The 20,146-nt window shown below is 38.5% G+C and overlaps 2 protein-coding genes and 1 pseudogene across 2 annotated transcripts; 2 read left to right on the top strand and 1 right to left on the bottom strand.

Annotated features, from left to right (window-relative positions):
- LOC136281855 (uncharacterized) overlaps positions 1–20,146 on the bottom strand; it is a 418,311-nt pseudogene that overhangs the window by 162,068 nt on the left and 236,097 nt on the right.
- LOC131771544 (ephrin type-B receptor 1-like) lies at positions 1,191–9,904 on the top strand. The gene is made up of 7 exons (XM_059087351.2): positions 1,191–1,260; positions 3,068–3,144; positions 3,840–4,500; positions 7,709–7,806; positions 8,165–8,229; positions 8,325–8,524; positions 9,651–9,904. The coding sequence occupies exons 1-7, from the start codon at positions 1,191–1,193 to the stop codon at positions 9,902–9,904; spliced, it is 1,425 nt and encodes a 474-aa protein (XP_058943334.2).
- On the top strand, positions 10,585–15,942 carry LOC131769724 (tyrosine kinase receptor Cad96Ca-like). The gene is made up of 11 exons (XM_066168369.1): positions 10,585–10,592; positions 11,035–11,074; positions 11,334–11,844; positions 12,900–13,010; positions 13,118–13,308; positions 13,462–13,584; positions 13,823–13,893; positions 14,097–14,137; positions 14,323–14,419; positions 15,169–15,268; positions 15,753–15,942. The coding sequence occupies exons 3-11, from the start codon at positions 11,346–11,348 to the stop codon at positions 15,816–15,818; spliced, it is 1,299 nt and encodes a 432-aa protein (XP_066024466.1). The 5' UTR covers positions 10,585–10,592; positions 11,035–11,074; positions 11,334–11,345; the 3' UTR covers positions 15,819–15,942.

Raw genomic sequence — 20,146 nt, forward strand, 5'->3', positions numbered from 1 at the left:
ATTGCCGTACGTGAGCTTGCAATGAAACTGGTGACCAATCTAACCGAGCTTGAGAACCTCCAAAACTCGGACTGCCCATTTCGTTTCCTCTTTGAGGATTTTCGTCTCTGATAACGTTTACGCAAGTTACGGCGCTTAGCAAGTTTACAAACCTTTGCTTGGTTCTTTTGTTGTTACTTGCCGGCTCGCTCGTTCCGAAATTCCACTTTAAACGTTTAACGAAAAAAACAAAGCTTGAGAGAAGTCCGGGAAATGGTCAGACGTAGAACAATTTGACAGGTGGCATGACAGCTTTAGCTCAGCTCTATGTTTCACCTTATGATAGACCACGCGCTTTCAATCAATGACAGCGCACGTCATGTCCGAACTTTCGAATAATTCTCATTTGTGCAGTACGTTTTAAGGTGATATCTCCTCATCTGTATGTTCCTTATGAAGGGAAAGCCGGATGAGATTGTGCAAGAGAAAAGGAACATTTCTTTGTGCTATTAACCTGTCTCTTCGGCAGAAATGGCTTCTGAGTTACACTCCTCAAAACCGTCATTTGGCTATCCTCCATTCTTAAAGCGTACTTTGAAACTCTATACACTTTTTATTAAAGGTGGGGCGTGACGAATTCGTTTTTAAGAGGTGCAGCGCTTCTCCTTTTACGAATTCGTTATTTGCGCCTGATGGATGAAACGAATAAAAATTCGTGTATTAGAAGGTCTTTCTCTCTTTGTGGTGCGCTTGCACGTTAAGGGTCGATTCCCAGTTGAATATCTTTCGTCTAGGAACGTAATTTCTGACTTTGATATTTTTACAGCTGGTGTCTCAGCAAGACTACAATTTGGATTCTATCTGAATCTCGTCAGGTTTCTCCTAAGAAGGAACGTCTGGAGTCGCGTAGCCCCGTCAACACTTTTTAACTTTCGAAGGATCGGCAACAAACAGTCAATTTTCATTACATTCCACGTGTTCGCGCTATTCTAGCTGCCTCAGAAGATGTTCACTCGACTGCCACAGGATGCAAATATTTTACTTTTCTTTTACGACCATGATGCAAAGTAACCAGCGTGCACACATCGCCTGGCTCTACCCAGTTCTGTGGCTTCAGTTTCAGACCAATCCATCTACTCCCCCCCCCCCCCCAAAAAAAATCTGCTATTGATCGAAAATGAAATTTATGCTTTTCTCCTTAATCCTTAATAATGAAGTTATCTCGTGCTACTTTAGTTCTTTGGCTAATTGCTATTTTGCGCGGAGTTTCAGGAGAAGCAGGTAAGAGTTCGCATTGGACGACAGAGAGATGTTTCAGTCCCAGAGTTAACCTTTTAATTACGTTCAGCAAGCAGTTAAGTTCGACAAGTTCTGCCGCGCTACACGACTCTGGTGCGAAAGCGATTCAAACTGCGGAGCCAAACAAAATTCATAAAAACATGATTATATATTTTTGCGCAATTGTGCTCCCGCGGGGTGTTACGACAATTAATTCTTACTTAACATTAGTGCGAACTTCTCCGTGCCACACTTTTTGAGCGTTAACTAGGCTACCCGTGTTAAATGAAAGAAGTAGAATGCTATCGAAGGCGATTACATTTCTTCTCTCCGTTTATGACTCGAGGGCGAGGGTAGAGAGCCTCCCATAAACCGATGCTATAACTGTTGATACCTCGCTCGAGGCTGAGAGTTTAACATGTGCACTCTAGAGAATGGGCTTTGACGAAAAACTCGATCTTTAAGAGGGGCATTCGGCTGATACTTCAACCTTTCTCAGCATAGATTCGGGGAATTTAAATATCATGCGAATTTGGAGTTTAATGAGATCGAAGGATCAACGTGAATGACCTATCTCTACTTCTCATGATTCATATGTCTGGATACAGACCACATATTTTTAGGCTGTTATGTGTTGAGCTTCAAAACAACTTCAACTGGATATCCGCCAAGTGATGTATGTCAAAAGGAAATACAGTTCCGGTCACGTAATATATACATTTAGCCAAGCGTAAAAGCGGGGCTCTTGTTAGTTTATTTACCAGCCCCTCACCTCACTCGCTGTCGTAGTGTTCATTTAACGGACCAGTCCGGGGGAGTAGTAAGGGGGGGGGGGGGAGGGGGTTGACAAGGTCTGGTACACGCATGCTAGTCAGGGAGGGGAGGATGTTGACAAGGTCTGATAAACGCATGCTAATCAGCTCTATTCTCAAGCAGCTGAGGACTGTCGTCGGTGTTCCTGACGTTTTGAACGGATTTTCGAAGATACACTACATCTGAAGATCTTCTTCAGATGTAGTGTATGAAGCCAGTATCAGTTGGAATTATATTCTATTGAGCGTCACTAACATTTTCGGTTTGGGAGAATGAGCCAAACTTGAAAAACACGGGGTAAACGACATTGAGGTGAGACAACACAGGTCGATAAGAACAGTAATTCAGTAAAACAATACGCCAAACTCGAATGGGTCTCTCTTATATCTTCTCTTGAAGTTGCCAGGTTTGACTGCTTGCTCCATTGTTTTTTCTCTCTACCGTTTCCTCCTCCCTTGATAAGCGTAGAAAGTTAAAAAGAAAAATAACTTTCAACTCGTGTTAGCCTGTTTTTTTGTTTTAAATTCTCCTTTGATATTCACGTTTCATAATTGTCCTCACGAGAGTGCTTTAAAAATAGCAATTTGCTGATGAGAAAATGTAAGAGGCCTTTCCCTTTTTCATTTGAAAAATTCAGACGTTTTCATCTTTCCACAAACTTTCCACGGACTATCCATTTCTCTTTCAGGATTTTCGTCTTTGTTCGCGTTATAAGAACATAAATTACGGGGTTTGGCACGTTTTCAAATCTTTGTTTGGTTTTTCTGTTGCTACTTGCTGGCTCGCTTATTCCGAAATTTTTACTTTCAATTAACGAAAAAAGCTAGAGAGGAGTCCTGGCCGATGAATGGATATTTTAGAGATTGGAAGATGGCGTGACAGCATTAGCTCAGCTCCGTTTTTTTTTTTACTCTGATAAAGCACGCTATTTCAAGCAATGACAGCGCACACTATATCAGAACTTTATTGTAAAATAGTTTATAACATTCCTCTGCAGAAACTCTTATTGAGAGACCAGCTGAACCAGTTCCTTGGTACTGGTATATCGTACACGAAAGTACAGAAGGAAGAGGGGTGAGTTACTTGATTTTAGTAGCCCATGTCATAAAAACCTCTCTTCCGTGTACTATTAAACATTAACTTTATCACTATTAGGTACATGTATACATGTTTTGTAACAGTAATTCCCACTTATCAAGGTAATCAAGGTAGTAGTTAAAAAAAACTGGCAAAGGAAGCAAGCCATGGGCGTTTGAAATCCAAGTTAATGTGGGTAGGAAGATCTTTAGGGAGAAAACATAAGCCCAGAGAGACTAGCGCATACACAGTTCATGAACAGTAAGTGATCTAAAACTTTTGCATCTCAAGTCTCTTCGTTACTCAAACCAAGGATAATTTCCCACGATTTGGTCCAGGCATGTACTGTATTCTTGTTAAGATAAGGCATACCTTATGTGGTAAATATTGCATGAACAAGCACATTCGCTGCATTTGAAGTAGATTGGATTATTGTAGAATTCTTGATTTGCGTTGAAAACAGTGAAAGTATATTATTAGATAATTAGATTTTGTTATTCTAGAATTACTGATGTTGAACACAGTTAAAGTATTAGCCCATCTCATAATGCTCCATAGTTGCCTAGTATATGTGCAAATATTCCTAGTAAAGCGTACCTTCAGTACATGCATGTTTTGCATAGACCATCTCTTTTGGAGTAAACATTTTACTACTTCATGATTGATCAAAAAATTTTTTTATTCTCTTGCAGTGGACACATCCTTCAAATGTATCGCCATATTACTCAGTCTGTGATGCTTCTAACAAATATGAGGTACCAGAGAACTGGTTAATAACAGACTTTATTAACATCAAGGATGCTACACGACTCGATATTGAAGTGACCTATACCTTCCTCAACTGCCCCTTAGCTAACGTGGGGCCATTCTGCAGAACAAACTTCTCCCTGTATTCTTATCATACTGATTTCAAATATAATCCAGACCCAAAAAAACTAAATTTCCTCAAAGAAACTGTGATAGCTCCAAAAATTCTTCCTATGCCTGGGGAGCGCACAACAGACACATTTGATGGGTCAATAATAACAAAAGCGAAGGGAATTTATTTAGCATTATTAGACCAAGGAACCTGCTTGACAATAAGAAGGTTTGTTTTAAGATATCGTTTCTGCTCTGAAACGGTCCCTTCCAAGTTGGTTAGATTTCCAAGAACACTTGCCCCAGCAAATGAGATCAATCTAACCAAACAAGAAGGAGAATGTGCAGATCCTAACGCGATTAAGAAAAACAACAAAACGTTATTTGGCGTGTGCCTTAGTAATGGAGAGTGGAACATAACAGATAACTCAGCCTGCCTTTGCAGTAATGGTTATGAGTTGACGCATGGATCTTCAGACTCTTTCACATGCAAAGGTTAGTGGTGCACTTGAAACCTGGCTTTGCCTCAGAAGCCTTAAGTCCAAAGTAAATATTTAATCAATTAAATGGTTCAATATCTAAATTACATCCCCGTTTGTCCATATTTGATAGGAAGCTTATTAAAGGTTCGATGCATAACTTTCATGAAATTGGACTGCGTAGCCATACTTCGTATGTTCACATAAGTCAATCAGTGGACGTAGATAAGTGGCCTAGGATGTATGACCCGAAAGCGAAGACCTAAGAAGAAAGAACCCCTTTTGGCTAAGTACCTTTTCGTTTTGCTTCGTCTTCGTATTTTTCGCAGATGGATGTATTTATCTATTGGCCCGTTACGTTCAAATTCTCTGATCACAAATCGTCACCGAATCGATTTATTTTTAGAGCAGACACGTTAAATTTCGACATGGTCTACGCAGAAAAATACAAATCGTCGAATTCATAAAAAATACAGATCTTCTAATTCTTAAACCCTGCCCCTCCAATTTGTTACTTTGTATTGGTTTATACTTCATTTCTTTTTTTTAGATATGCAAGAGTAAGAGTATTTTAGGGTTTTTGTTTTCAGGTCTTAGAGATTTAGGTCTGAGAACCGCAGGTTAGGGTTTACATGAAAAAAAAACCTGAATGATTAACGAATAGGGAAGCTTTGACTGTGCTCTGTCCTGTTGTTAAGCACGCAGGAGGCGGCTGAAGCACGAAAGAAGTGTGGGGAGAAACGTACCTAGACGGGTGTTTCTCCCCACTTCTTGAGTGCGCTAAGCGCCTCCTAAGTGCTTTACAACAGAACAGAGCACAGTCAAGGCTTCTCTATTTGTTTTATAATAAAGAATCCGTTAAATTCCCTACGCATTACTTTCAATTTTCAAAACAAACTTTCTTTCCAAAGCGAACAATAGTGCCGTTAGCGTGCTCTATACTCTCATAAAGTACGCTACAGTAAGCCGATCAGAATCTCTGTTAGAATGGTTCAAATAATCTGATTGGCTATACAAGACTAAAGCTGTCAAAAGTGTCAAACTACCAACGTTCAAAAACCATCAAAGTTCACATTCTGCGATAGTTTACAAACTGAAATAGTTGGGCTGGTCGAATTTAACACTTTTGCCTGAAGCTTTTAAGTCTCTAATACAGAATCTTAAAGTGAAATGTTCAGTGAATTTCAGCCAAATTAAGGCTCATAAAAACACGCGAGGTTTTTCACATGACAAGGTAGAAAATAAACTGTTCAAGGCGAGTGTTTTACGAATGAACGACAGCCGAATTCACCGGAACATGAAGATCGCTTGGGATGACAGCGCCGCAAAACTCGGCCCAATGACTGATGTGACTTTCCACTCAACGCATTTGAAAGGATATCAGAACAAGCTCTTATTTTTTCTATGTGGCCTATGTAGTTTCTGAGGCTTGCTTCACTGCGATGACCGGAGATCACCATGATGAGCGAGCCGCGATGGACCTCACCATGATCATATTCGCTCTGACACTGTCATGATTAGTATGAATTTAAACAGTTATGCCAGTTTAGTTATATTTTTCATAATTTCTGTTTTTTTCTGTTTTGTTTTTTAACACAAAACTTTATATACTACACGAGTGTTAGCTGTGTTTGATATTTATTACCGTACGTAAGCTTGCAATCTAACTGGGCGTGAAAATCTTTAAAACTCGGACTGTCTATTTTGTTTTTCCTTTGAGGGTTTTCGTCTCTGCCTACGTTTTAATAACGTGAATTACGGCACCTTGCATGTTTTCAAATCTTTGTTTGGTACTTCTGTGGCTACATGCCGGCTCGCTTGTTCCGAAATTTCACTTTAGTCCACAAACCATCGAAGTTCACAATCTGCAATAATTTACAATTGACATAGTTCGGCAGGTCGAATTGAACACGTTTGCCTAAAGTTTTTCTAGTCTCTAATACAGAATCTGGAAGTGAAATGTTCACTGAAATCCGGCCGAATTGTGGCTCATAAAAACAAGTGCAAGGCGTGTGTTTTATGAATGAAAAACAGCCGAACTCACAAGAACATAGAGATTTATTGGGATGACAGTGCCGTAACACTTGCCTGCTGTGAGTGATGTGGCCTTCCACTCAAACCATCGGAAAGGATATCAGAGCAAGCTCTTAGTTGTTCACTCAAAGTGCGGCCGAGCTTGCAATCTAACTGAGCGTGAAAACCTTAAAAACTCGGATTGTCCATATTGTTTTCTCTTTGAGGATTTTCGTCTCTGCTCACGTTATCATAATGTAAATTACGGCGCTCGGCATGTTTTTAATCTTTATTTAGTTCTCCTGTTGTTATTTGCCGGCTCGTTTGTTCCGAGATTTCACTTTCATTTAACGCAAAAAGCTCTCAGTCAGGAGTGCTGCTAGTTTTAACTGGCATTTAGCAGTTACGGAGAAAAGTTTTGGTATAGCCATTTGCCTTTAGGACATTAGAAACATATTTTCTCTCCTCAGCCTTCGAATCGAGTGGAGATGGTAGACAGTGTGAACTGTGAACTGAGAGTCATTAGGAGTGAAGACAAAAAGAGTCGTCTTAGTAACCAAGCCTCTGGCGATGAATAGTGCCAAGGTTATCATATTGGCCGTGTTCAATTTCGCGTTATCGTGGACCGAGTATTGACTCCCTTCAGCCGCGTTTTACGACTTCATCGCCAACATTGTTCAAGAATATCTGCTTCACGCACTTCCTTTTCTTGTGCTGAAGCAAAAAAAGCGGTTAATCCTGAGCCCGTTCGGGTAGCTAATGAGAAAACGGGATTCGCTTTTTATTGCCCACGGGCTCTGCCAGCGACGTAATAACTGTTATTATGATAAACTAACCTATATGTATCATGCGTGTAAATGCCAGAAAGAAATTAACTAACCAAAAGACCTCTCTTGTCAGGAAATTATGAAAATTATGAAAATTATGTAGAAGCTTATTGAAAACTGAAATGGCATGCTACTCTTGATACTAATTCCAACATACTGAGACCATAATCACTTGAAACTTTTAATGGATAACCTGTTAGATTTTCGAGCCACTTCGTGAAAGCGGTCACCCCTTGGTCCCTGTTTACATTTTAGATAATGGTATTTGCTTATATGCTGGAAAGAAATATTGATCATGATATGCAAAGAAGTTATCAAAATATCAACAAGTCTACGTTCATTTGTCTATCATTGTAATTGTAACGTTTTTTACTTTACATCCAGTCGTTCCAGTAATTAACATAACCATGGTCTTTACCAATGAAGGTTGTACTAATGGAAAATTCAACCAATCCTCATTAGTGACGAGGCTAAAAAAAGTGGTAACCATTTTTTTGTTTTATCTAGCTATTCATATCTAAATTACTAATATTTCTGCAGTTGCGGTATATTACATGCAAATCCATGCAATTGCAATTATAGCTTCGGTTGTTTTTCAATTACAGTTAACCACAATTGAAAAAGAAACTTATTTGAATAAACTCAAACATTCCGAGTGAGTCTGTGCGGTGCTTTCGGATGCATGCTCTGATGTGGTGTTTGAAAGACGTTATTAATTACAAATTGAAAATAAATCATCATTTTTATTCTGTAAACATTGATATGTTTACCTGATTGTGTGGTGATCTTTAAAGGTGCTTTTCGATTTCATGTTCAGTTTGCTGTTGTTTCCATCAACAGATGGAAGAGGTTTTTCCTGGGAGATTTGCAGGTCTCAGAAGTGTGCAGTTGAAAAGTGGCATTAGGTTTGTAAACTGCCTGGATTAGCAAATGAATTATAATTTACTGGATTCTAAGGTGCTCTTCTTTATTTTAACCCTCATATTTTCTCTTAATTAAGGTGTGGAAGAACAACTGTTAACCTAGCACTTAAATTTAATTCCAAAACAAAAGAGCAAGATGTTATTGCAGTACTTCGTAATGCTGCCAAAGATGGAAAGCTTGGAGGCTTCAATGTGAGTGCAACAAAAAGGACAAGATCGCAAACTGATTTCGACACTGGAACTACAGAAGCAGGCACAGTAACGCTAACTGCTGACAGTAAGTTTTAAGTCTTTTGATACATACACTGTAGTTGATTAGTAGCAAGATTTCACAGGATTGTTTATCCCTCATATGTTCTTCAGTGAAGTGGTTAATTGGAGTGGGATTTAATTACGAGTATATTCAGCATTTGGAACATTCTTCCTATGTAAATGGTATCCACGTTAGCGTACTTTGTTGTATTGATTTTTTAAAACATCATACGTATGTAGTCTAGTGTCTCATTCTGCATGACACCGCAAAAGATAAGGGCTGTAGGGTGATAGGATAGGTGCAGTATGAAATAACAAACAAACAGAACAATGGCGCAAACAATAACTTGCAAGGCCTTTCTTTCTTAACTCCACCAGCTAATGAGCTAGGGCACAAGATCTCATCCAATAAAAAATCAACTCGTGTATTTTTCAGTGGTACTTTTACATATCTATGATATTTTTTTGCTACCGCAAGCAAATGTCGCGAGAACGATAAGCCTTCTGCCCGATGTGGTTAGCATTGATTCCTGCTTGTCTCGGTTCTTTATTCAGACCCTTACATGAATTTTGTAAAGTAATGAATCGTTGCTCTTATTTTGGCAGAATACAAAAAAAACTTATATCACAAGAGCAACAAACTAGGAAAGAAAGCAAAGCATTTGAAATCAGGATCCAACATTCATTTACTTTATTTTTAGTTCTCACAAAAAATTCGGCACTGATATGATTGAGAAAAGATTGATAAGGTGCTCGTACGTACACGTATGTACTGCATAAAGACTTCTTCAATAATTGTAAAGTAACCACGAAAAGTAATGAAAAATGCTCCCATCGACTGTAGTTCAGTGTAAACCTAAGAAATTTCATTTTGCTGGCTCGTAATTCCAATTATTTTTGAAACGTCATAAAGAATAAGTAAGGGAAAAGTACTGGTGGAAAAACTGTAATCTAGTTCTCATACTTAGTTGGACTTCTTCCTGTAGGTATCAACATTACATTTTATTAGGCTTTTAAGTAATTTTACGCGAATTAGATAAAAACTTGTATGCGTAGAGAAAGGCATCAAGACTAAACTGGCTAAAGGAGAATTGCAAACATAATGTTTGTGGAGGCATATATTCATATGTTGTTTGTCTTGTTTTTTCAAGGTGCCCTAGGGATTACTGTTGGTGTGGTGGTTGGATCAACTGCAGCACTGGCGGTTGCTGCAGGAATATTCGTCTTTTTCGTAAGGAAGTTAAGAAAGCGTAACAGCAAGAACTCAAATGGTAAGAGTAGTATTTTAAAATGCTTGCTTTGGAACACAAGAAAAATTGCGTGGTATCAGGCAACTAAGAAGTTTGTGTTGTTTGTAGCCTCATTTAAAAACAAGGCAAGTTTAGAGATTTCGAAACAGTTCTAACAAATCCCTGTTTTTAAGAGGTAAAAAGATGTGTTTGTCTAACTCCGAAATAAAAGATGTAACGAAATTATTAGATCGATTACAAACTTATTAAATTTAAAAAACCTGAAATTCCTGAAATAAAGCAACTCAATACAACTGCGGAAAACACTGAAAACAAGAGTACGTAAAAGTGTCCGCGTCAATTTTCACTGTCAGGGTCTAAGTCTGTGGAAGCTGGATTGGCTGATATTGCGAAATCACGCGGACCGAACGTGAATACCAAAAGATGTGATTTGAGATTCACAAACTGGAAAAAAAAATTCAACAACAGTAACGTGGTAGGCAAACCCGAGTCTTAAAGCCTCTGAGTGTTTGGGTGAGGCTAGGTGAACACGGTAGATCTCCTGCATGATCTGTTGCGTTCATGAAATACAGGCATATCCAAATATTCACGACTGTGATTATATGCCCTCATTTGATCGAGTCTCCATCATTTTAATAATTCAATTATAGCCCTAGACTTAATGACCGCTTTCTGCTTAAATTTTCCATGTATGAAATGAGATAAATGTCAGAAGACATCATTCTGCATTTCCTTTGTACTATTTATTGCTTTCTCTTTACATACTTTTCGAGCTGGTTTTTCATTTTTTTTATACTTTCTTTCTGTTTTTTTTTCTGTTTTGGAATCAGGAAAAAGAGAAAGGTGAGATTTCTAGAACGATGAATTATCGTCGAATTTCATGTTTTGTTGCAAACTGTGTACAACTGTGAACTTGCCTAATGTTAGCGTGGATTATGATAATTATGCTCAGAGCAAGAGTGTCATCTAAAGTCAGTTTCACAAAGCATCCTTAACGTGATGACTTCAAAACTGCTCACGAGTGTGGGCTATCCAGACATAATTATCTTTTCTTAGAGTTTGTCCATCAAAGGAAAGGCACAGATGCCTAGCTCCTAATGTTTATGATACCTTTTTTGGGCCAATACAGTAGCGCAAAATGTGACATGCTGTAACTAATCATTTCATGACTAATACTCATGGAGTACCCAGAGGTGTGCTTTCCAGCCGAAAAAAATTTTCAACGTGTTTCATCCGATAGAATTTGGATTAGAGAGAAAATATGATATTCTTCTTTAACTTTTAGGAAAAACAGAAAAACAACTGAAGAAATAGGACAAGTCGTTGTAAGTCGCTTGTATATTTTAACTTTTAACCTTTTTCTGGTACAATATAGTATATCGTTGTTTTTTCCAAGAGGACACGGTAACGAATCCTTCAATCTGATTGGTTCTTAGCGCAGTCCGCATTTTCCTACCCCTGCCAATGGGCACAGTAACCCTTTTATGGATCGCAGAGTACATTCCTAGTTTCGTTGCAAATTTTTTCGCAAATATACGTTGTAGCTCTAGTTAATGATTGCGTTTATTTTTTCAAACTCAAAAGACTGGACTTGAAATGGCGGAAGCTTCTCAAAGCCAGAAGTGCTTGACATTGGATGAGCGGAATCGGTCACCTTCCATGACAGATTCAGGGTTGGCGAACTGTTCACAACCAGGCCAGTCTGTCACTGAAAACACCTCTCTATATCCATCACCACGTTTTTCGAAGATTCCTTCAGAGCTCATGACTATAGAAAAAGTCGTTGGTAAAACTCAAAAGACTGGACTTGAAATAGCGGAAGCTTCTCAAAGCCAGCAGTATATGGCATTGGATGAGCGGAATCGGTCACCTTCCATGACAGATGCAGGGCGGGCGACCTGTCCACAACCGGGCCAGTCTGTCACTGAATACGCCTCCCTATATTCATCTCCACGCTGTTGGGAGATTCCCGCAGAGCTTGTGACGATAGAAAAGGTCGTTGGTGAAGGGGCTTTTAGTCAGGTTGCCAGGGCAACAGTCATAGGCCTCCAGGGGAGACCAAAGAAGACGCTTGTGGTTGTTAAGATGTTGAAAGGTATCAAGTACTTCAAATAATTAGATGTGTTTCAGTGAAATTTCGAAGTTAACACTCCCCTCGAAAGACGTAACCTCAAGCAGGTAGCATCAAAAAATTCCGCCTTCTTCTCGATCCTGACGGTAGCAAAGCAAGCCCAGTCTCTCTCCCTAAATATGGAGGGGAAGGTTCGTTTAGTAGTATATCTATTCTTCAATCAGTATTCAACTAAACGTGACCTCAGTTAATAGATCAGGGTCGTGAGACAATTTGAAACCAGGTATTAACCATGAATGAGTTGAACAGTCCTGTGTACTCGAAACACGACAAGCATCTCACGTGGCCTCAACATGAAACTTGAACGTTAGTTGTCAGCTGGTTCAGCACCCTCTGATATCAGAAGTCGTAAAATTTTCTTCCAAGTTAATCAGAAGAACTACTTTTTTTCCGCAAGAACTTATCGACACAAACGTTTTTAAGTAAAAAAGTAAATTATTGTCAACAATCAACTCTCCTCCCTCCCTCTATTCAAAGGTAGCAAACCTCAAAAACTGCTTTTTCCGAATTCAAATTGACATAAGGGTCGTCCCCTTCGACATGAAACGTCAGTGGGAAAAGAAAAATCCATGTTTCTGCTGAGTGTATGCCGCTCAGCAATTGTTTTGCAGAAGTCTTATTTTAATTAAATTAAGTATCGTTAAAGCATGGTCATACTGGTACAGCAGTGGAATGATGGGTTTTGTCATTGTATATGTCGACTGAGAACTGTGTTTAAAATTATCTTTACTTGTAGAGTGTAAACGAAGTGTTATGGTCTCAATTAGGTCGGTCCTATTGAGCTTTACACGTGAGGCCCAAAGATAAACTTGTTTAAGATATTTCATAACATTATGACTATTTCACGACCTTATGATTTTGAATAAGATGTTCAATCACCAAGCAAAACAGAGCTCAGAGTCAGAAGGGAAATTCGCAACTTAATTCGATTCAGCAAGAGAACGTCAACTGACATCCTCTTGAGTTCAGCTACTGCTGTTGTTTGTAAAGTTAACAGCTGTTGGGTGATCGTCTTGCAGATGACGCTTCTGAGTCGGACAGGAAGGACTTGATGTCCGAACTTCGATTGATGAAGGAACTCGATGCTCATCCTCATGTCACTGAACTTCTGGGATGTGTCACGAAATCTGGTAAATGTGGAAAAATATACTTTAAAAGCCCAAACAATTATTTTCATCATTTTCCAGCAGATCTCTTGCATGGTATAAACATATTTCATGTTTCTCATGCTCTACAGAGCCATTGATGGTGTTGATTGAATACATTCCCTATGGAGATTTATTGGGATACCTCAGAAAGAGCCGTGGATTGAATGATACTTACTTCGAAGACCCGGATGTCAAACCACAAACAAATCTGACGTCAGAGCAGCTTATGAAGTTTGCGTGGCAAGTTGCCGATGGAATGTCGTATTTGTCATCGATACCAGTAAGCAGGAACGTTATATCTACTTACTGAAATGTTACTTTGACACATGTTGCTGAAATCGAACATTTGTCGCCACTTTTTTCTTTTCATTAAATTCTTCTGGATCCCCCTTAATTCGTTTCAACATTAAAGATTTGATTTTATTTGTCGTAGATTATCCATCGAGACCTTGCAGCTCGTAATGTGTTCGTTGGAGCGGGGGAAACATGTAAAGTGACAGACTTTGGTATGGCCAGAGATGTCCTAGATGATAACATTTATCAAATGAGGTCAAAGGTACTTAACTATTTTGAGCCAAAAGTTGGTGTCGAAATTAGCTAGGGAGAGTGTTTGTCTGTATTTTTAGATTTTCAGTTAATCACTGGCTCTGTTTGCTGTTCTCCAACATATATTACCGCTAGAATTTGTCAACCAAGGTAGGGATGTGTGATCAGTCTACTACACCAAAGTTATGACTTTCATTCTTGCTCTTTTCTACACTTTTGCCGATCAATTCAATATGCTTTTCATTAAGGGACGTATCCCTCTGAAGTGGACAGCTTTTGAGGCGCTGCTTTACGGGAAATATTCTACCAAAAGTGACGTGTGAGTACAAGGACCACATTAACATTATTTTTTAAGTTTAATGAGAATAGCCTCTGGGAAAAATTAATGGCTTTCTTCCATAAGTACCGGCCCGGGATCAGCTCATATGAGTGCGCTTCCCACAACGGTTTACAGAAGATGTTAAAATTGTTTTCAAGGACAAGAACGATTATTTCTCTAAATTTATGCCGTTTGTTCTACAGGTGGAGCTACGGAGTTCTCCTCTATGAGATTTTCACGATTGGTAAGTTAAAGAGCTGATGGACAGGCCATTAATTTTAGCCATAAAACTCATGTTGACCCGCCAAGAAGTCGGTAGGCTAAGCTGGGAAAAAGATGAGCAATGGTACATAATGTTTAATGTAAAGCTAAATTTACAAATGTTGAGACTTTTTGTAAGGTGTATTTTGAGTAGCTTCTCTATTTCAGGTGGCTCGCCGTATCCAAAAATGGATGGAAGACAAATTTTAACATCGCTAGAAGCGGGATACAGAATGCCTAGACCACAGCACGTGGATAATAAGTTGTATGAAAAAAGTTTGTCCTTGTTGTTGTTTCTCTTACGACGCCTTTTCTCTTAAAATAGTTTTTTTGAATTAAGGGTTTTGAGAATTTTTTGGCTGTAGTCAAAATTTAACTGGCTTTACTTGTTGAGCCAGTCTACCAACGGGAAATTTTGGAATAATACGAGTTTTTATCTTGTGATTAGTAATGGTAAAGGGACCGTGTGGATTCGAATCAGTCTGTATTCTTGCGTGTAATAGCGGGAGTCCAATTCCTCTACTACGGATATGATTATAGACCGAATTGGACGACACGAAGTCTTATTATCAATTGATCATAAAAATTACAATTTCTGAATTAAAAAACTGACAAAGGAGGCGTAAATTATTTAATGTCGCTCCGAAATTGTTTACAATTCAAACATAAACATTCGCCATTTGGGAGAAAGCCCTAGTTTAGGAGTCTGTACATTGTTTCTATGGTGATTGAAACCAAGTTTGTGATTGGTTGATTTTAAAATACAACTTTGAATGTCCGATGAAAGTTTTAAGATAACATAATTTCCGATAACTACTTTGCAAATGAATAAATGGAAAATAGGAGTTTATAAAACCAATCACAATAAAGGAAATTGCAATTTTTTGTGATTAGTAAGAAAAGGACTAAATGGTCCTACTATACCTTATGGAAAAATCACAACATTTTGGGCCTAATAACGCCCTTACTGATGCCACCAATAAGATGCTGAGATATTCTTGACGTTATTGTTAGGTATGACTTAATGACAAACTGTTGGAAACACGACCCTAACTTGAGACTATCTTTTGAGGATATGAGGAACACACTGAAAGAAATGGAAGACCACCATAAGGTAGAGTTGTAGATTTTTCAAAGGGAATTTCTAAACTTTGATCGTAGTTTGCTCTCGCACATACAAGATACACATTAAGAGTATCGTTAACCTCTAGTTGGCAAATCTTGTGTATTGCCACAGTTCTTTAGAAAATTACCGGAGTTTGGAAGCTACTTTAACTAAATTCTGAGGTAAAAATGACAAATCAGAATTCCATCGATTGTTCTTACATTAGTTCTAAAGTTGTTTTGAAGACACGGAAATGGGATTGATTGTGTATTTCATGAAATTCTCTTAGTCCATCGGCGAAAACCTAACGTAAATAGGAAGTCGTATTCAGGTAGTACAAGTGTGCTCCTTTGAACGTTCAGTTCACCTATTTTTAAATATGATTTCACCATTAATACACTCTTTCGGGAGGAAAAAAAGAAAAAGCTTTATTGCAAGCTTAAGAGAGTATGCAACACTCTAAACACTTGACTGTTTTTTCTTTTTTTTTCAGGGCCTAATAAATTTAGAAAATTACGATGATCGACTCTATGTTAATGTTGACCATCTTGCCGAGTAAGCGATTGCATCCTCATGGAGCACAGGATGGATTGATAAATCTGAGATTATATGCTTTTTTGGATGAGGTTTTAGTCTTTCATGTGTTAATTAAGCAAGTACAGAAACAAAAAATAACAGCGACGTGAGGCAAAGTATAGCTTTAGCATATTTTTATATGTACTTTTTTTTACTTTTAGTCTTGAAAAAACAAACAATTCTGTACACCAAAGTACCTTACATGGAAAACAGTCCACGCGAGTGTTGCGAAGCTTAATTTGCTTATAACTGGAAGCGAAAATTTTTCCGGTGCAATAAAAATAAGGAAGACCAAATATTAGTCAATGTCTTATATATATCAGTAATAGAAGTAGAAGTCACAAATTTCAAGGTGACACTATTTAGTTAAGGGTACATATCTTTGATGTGGAGTACCTTTCCACCTTGTAGAGATCATTAAAAGCTTCTACGGACATCTTTACCTGCTGTGTTGGTGAAGGTGACATCTTATTCGAAGTCCACACTGGTGTCATACTTGGGTGTATCATGTCTACATTGCCTTTCAATTTTGTTGTGGACTGGATCATGCGACGCACCACTAAGGATCAGTTCAGGGGCATAAGATGGAAACCCTTCTCCTACTTGAAAGACCTGGATTTACACCTTTGCAAAGCAGTTGGCCTCAACATCAGCAGCAAGAAGATCGAAATTATGGCACTGAATACTATCAACACACGCCCAGTCCAGATTGATCATGAAGAACTTCCTTACACCGACATATTCACCAATCTCGGCAGCATCATCGGAAGAGATAAAAGAACTGACCTGGACATCCAGAGCCGTCTTAACAAGGTCAGAAACTCACTCAAACTAATGAATAAGGTATGGCGCTCGTCTATTCACAGTACTCGCACTAAGCTGAAACTTTATCATAGTTGCGACCTGACAACCCTCCTGTACGGCTCAGAACGTTGGCGCTTGACAGAGAAGGATTTATCAAAACTCTCCACATTTCAGACTAAGAGCCTACGCCTTTTCGGGCCCAATATCATCTTAAATAAAGATCTCTTTGAACGGTGTAGACTTGAACCAATGGTTACCACCCTGATGAGGAGATGCTGAAGGTGGATTGGACACGTCACCTTCCCTGAAGCCTCCATAGCAAAAACTGCCCTATACTGGACACCTTAAGGGAAACACAAGAGGTACCGCAAGCCAGAGGACAATCATGAAACGCAAACAGTCGAGAGAAAAGAATTTAAAAAGTAACAGGCTTAAACAGGTAATCTTGAGGCAAAACAACAGTTTCAGTCATGTGTAAACTGTAAGGTTTTGTAAAATTTTATTTTCGGGCTTCCTGTCGTGTCAGGTATTCCGCAAATTAGTGCGCTCTCCATTCTTGGGGTTACTTTCTAAGAAGATTTCCGATTTACTACAAATGCAAGAAATAAGCCAATTAGAACTAACAAATGCCTTTTATACAGTACAATTTATCTAATAAGCTCAGTTATGCACGCTTTCTGATTGGTTCTCACTTATGATCTATTGGAGGACAAACGTATAGATGACGTCATCATTAAAACTTTTTTTAATTCTTTATTTTATAAAACAAATAGATTCCAAGTTGCCGTGCGTCTGTTCAGTAATAGATCACAGAGGACGTCAAAATGTGGTAAGAACATCAGTGATACACTCGGCTGCGCCTCGTATGCCACTTCTTTTTTCACGGCAACTTGGATAAATTTTATTTGTTAATGAAGGAACCTCTCATCGAGAAACATGCTATATCAACTGGACTATCTAATGTTAATCGAGAGAAGCATACACGCAAATCTCATCGTGTATGTAGACGTGATCGTGAAACAAGCAGAATACCAATACGAAGTTTGAAAAGGTTAAGGAACAAGAGCAGAAAGATTAGAAAATTTGCCTATGCACGTATTCTTTCTTGTATCCCCATGTCATCCACTTAACAAATAGATTTCAAGTAGCCGTGCGTCTGTTCAGTGATAGATCACAGATGACGTCAAAATGTGGTAAGAACAAAAAAGTGGCACACGATGCGCAGCCGAGTGTAGCACTGATGTTCTTACCACCTTTTGACGTCATCTGTGATCTATTACTGAACAGACACACGGCAACTTGGAATCTATTTGTTTTATATAATAAAGAATTAAAACATTCTCTAGAGATTTGTATGGTTGAGGGCAGCCTCAAGGCACGTGTGTTCTTCTCGGAGTATTGTCCCTTGATAGCTGAGTGCATTATTTTCAGAGTATACACAACAGTGATATATTTGAAGTGAGAGGAGAACAAATTGAGAATATTGAAAATAGGATGGTTTCTCAAAACAGTGTGAATGAAATCACAAACTTCAATCTAAGTTGTGCTGTAGCTTTATACTCTCTTTGCTAACTCCAAATGGAAACAAATCAATTGGAGGGTAATAGTAAAAAATATGCTGGAGTATACTTCACAGGTTCATGAGAGCCACTCTAACAAGCCCATAAAATTAATAGTTCATCTGCTAATAAGCTTTGGCAGTGACTTTTTGTTTTCTTTTGGTATTTAAAAAAATAAGCAATTGGTTTTCTTGCATGAGTTAATAGCCATCACCCTAACACTTTGGGTTGTTTATAATTAAAAGCTTTCTCAGCCTGGAATCTTTTGTTAACCAAGAAAAATAAAACATAAGAAGACAGCCTATTTGGCAAATGGCTCAGCCCACTACAAGTCAAAACTCAAAAAAGAAAAAAAATGGAAATAATGTCGAGTAACATGTATTGAAGAAATAGCCATTAACGTATGACACTAACTCCCCCTACCCCACCCCAGAAAAAGGTCTTTACACTACATGACAAAAGCTGTTTTCAGCTCTCTGTATACATCTGTGAGAAACCTTCATCTCTGGCATAGCAAGACAGAAAAAAATTACAGGATAAATCAATAATTGCACAAAAACTTAAGCCCATGTAGGCGCAAAGGAAAAAACAAAGTTTCTTTCCAACAGAAAGCCCAAGTGAACGCAAATATGCGTCTAGTTGTCGTTCAAAATGTGCTTCGCTTTTGTCGGCCGCTACAAACATCCTCGGAAGGAAAGCGTAAGAAAGGCCGAGTTGGTTGAGCAGGCGTTTAATGCTCTTTCAATGAAGCTCGCGAAAGTGTCTGAAGAGGAAAGTGAAAATGAAAATCTTATCATGGCCGAATTACTTGCCACAGACGAGGGTGTCTTACCAGACCCAGCATCTTTATTGAAATTGTAGTAGGAACCTCACAATATTTCCAGAGTTCACCTCTCCAGATATATGTAACTATCTTCTGGGAACGACCGACGAGTACTCTGAAGAAACCTTAAAATCTTTTAAAAGCCTTACGGGTTATAAACTGTTCAAAGAGGGACATGCTCTGGACCAGTTCCTCATGGCGTGAAACATTTACCTTTCGGAAGCGTAGTATCAGAACCATTCGTGTTACTTTTCGGTGTTGCCTGTTCCTGGCTGCAAAAGTGCTTCGAACGCGAACTAACAGTATTCGTAGATTTCTTTGGGTCAAAGATAGTCGGATAGCATTCTGAACGTACACTTTTTCAACCAGAAATTGAAATCTCGATATCACTTTCCTTAAAATGTAATGAACAGATTCTTAGTGGTGTGTTTGTTTTCATTATTCGCGCCTTATTCCCCGGAGCCTCGCTTCGGTGTTGGAGTTTCGTTACCAGTTTGTCACGCTGAAATTAGGCCATTGTTTCTCAAATATCGTGTGTGCTAGATGTTCAACAGTGACATCTCATTTACATCTACTTTTATTATGTTGGTAAAATCTGTACGTTTACACCAGACTGTTGCTCCCTAAATTTCCTGAAAGTAATGCAATGTTATGTTTACATTTATCGCACAAAGATCAAAGTAATATGCCTGAATATGAGAGTAGCAATGTGTTCTCTCTCCAGAGTGAGCAATGGGAACATGATTCAGGTGAGTAGACTTAAAATAACAAGGTCATGTAAATGTGAATTTTATGAATCTCTTCACTCATTGTTTTGGTTTTTACATAGCTGAATATGTCTCTGTGAATGCCAGCCTGCACTTAAAATTTCATCCTTTACACCCAAACATCACCAGACATATTCTCCCTACTGTTTTCTAAATATTTTCCAAGGTACTGATAAGGAGAATTTGTTTAACAATCAAGAACTTCTTAAGTTGGTGATCATTTCCTTTATTCTTCTCATCATAAAGTTTGATCCAGGGATGATGTTGTAGGGAGAAATTAGATGCTATATATAGTCACTCATAGGGTGAAAGGCTTTAATGAAGATGTACATGGCCATGTGAATGTTGGTCATTTTGC

Source organism: Pocillopora verrucosa, chromosome 6 (assembly GCF_036669915.1).
Source record: "Pocillopora verrucosa isolate sample1 chromosome 6, ASM3666991v2, whole genome shotgun sequence".
Taxonomy (NCBI): domain Eukaryota; kingdom Metazoa; phylum Cnidaria; class Anthozoa; order Scleractinia; family Pocilloporidae; genus Pocillopora; species Pocillopora verrucosa.

What these genes read in the sequence shown, in the direction of transcription:
- LOC131771544 (XM_059087351.2), top strand. Translation starts at nt 1,191, where the DNA reads ATGAAGTTATCTCGTGCTACTTTAGTTCTTTGGCTAATTGCTATTTTG. An exon ending in AAAGTACAGAAGGAAGAGGG is followed by an intron (nt 3,145 to 3,839) that starts GTGAGTTACTTG and finishes ATTCTCTTGCAG; the next exon opens with TGGACACATCCTTCAAATGT. An exon ending in AGACTCTTTCACATGCAAAG is followed by an intron (nt 4,501 to 7,708) that starts GTTAGTGGTGCA and finishes CTTTACATCCAG; the next exon opens with TCGTTCCAGTAATTAACATA.
- LOC131769724 (XM_066168369.1), top strand. Translation starts at nt 11,346, where the DNA reads ATGGCGGAAGCTTCTCAAAGCCAGAAGTGCTTGACATTGGATGAGCGG. An exon ending in GGGATGTGTCACGAAATCTG is followed by an intron (nt 13,011 to 13,117) that starts GTAAATGTGGAA and finishes CATGCTCTACAG; the next exon opens with AGCCATTGATGGTGTTGATT. An exon ending in AAATGGAAGACCACCATAAG is followed by an intron (nt 15,269 to 15,752) that starts GTAGAGTTGTAG and finishes TTTTTTTTTCAG; the next exon opens with GGCCTAATAAATTTAGAAAA.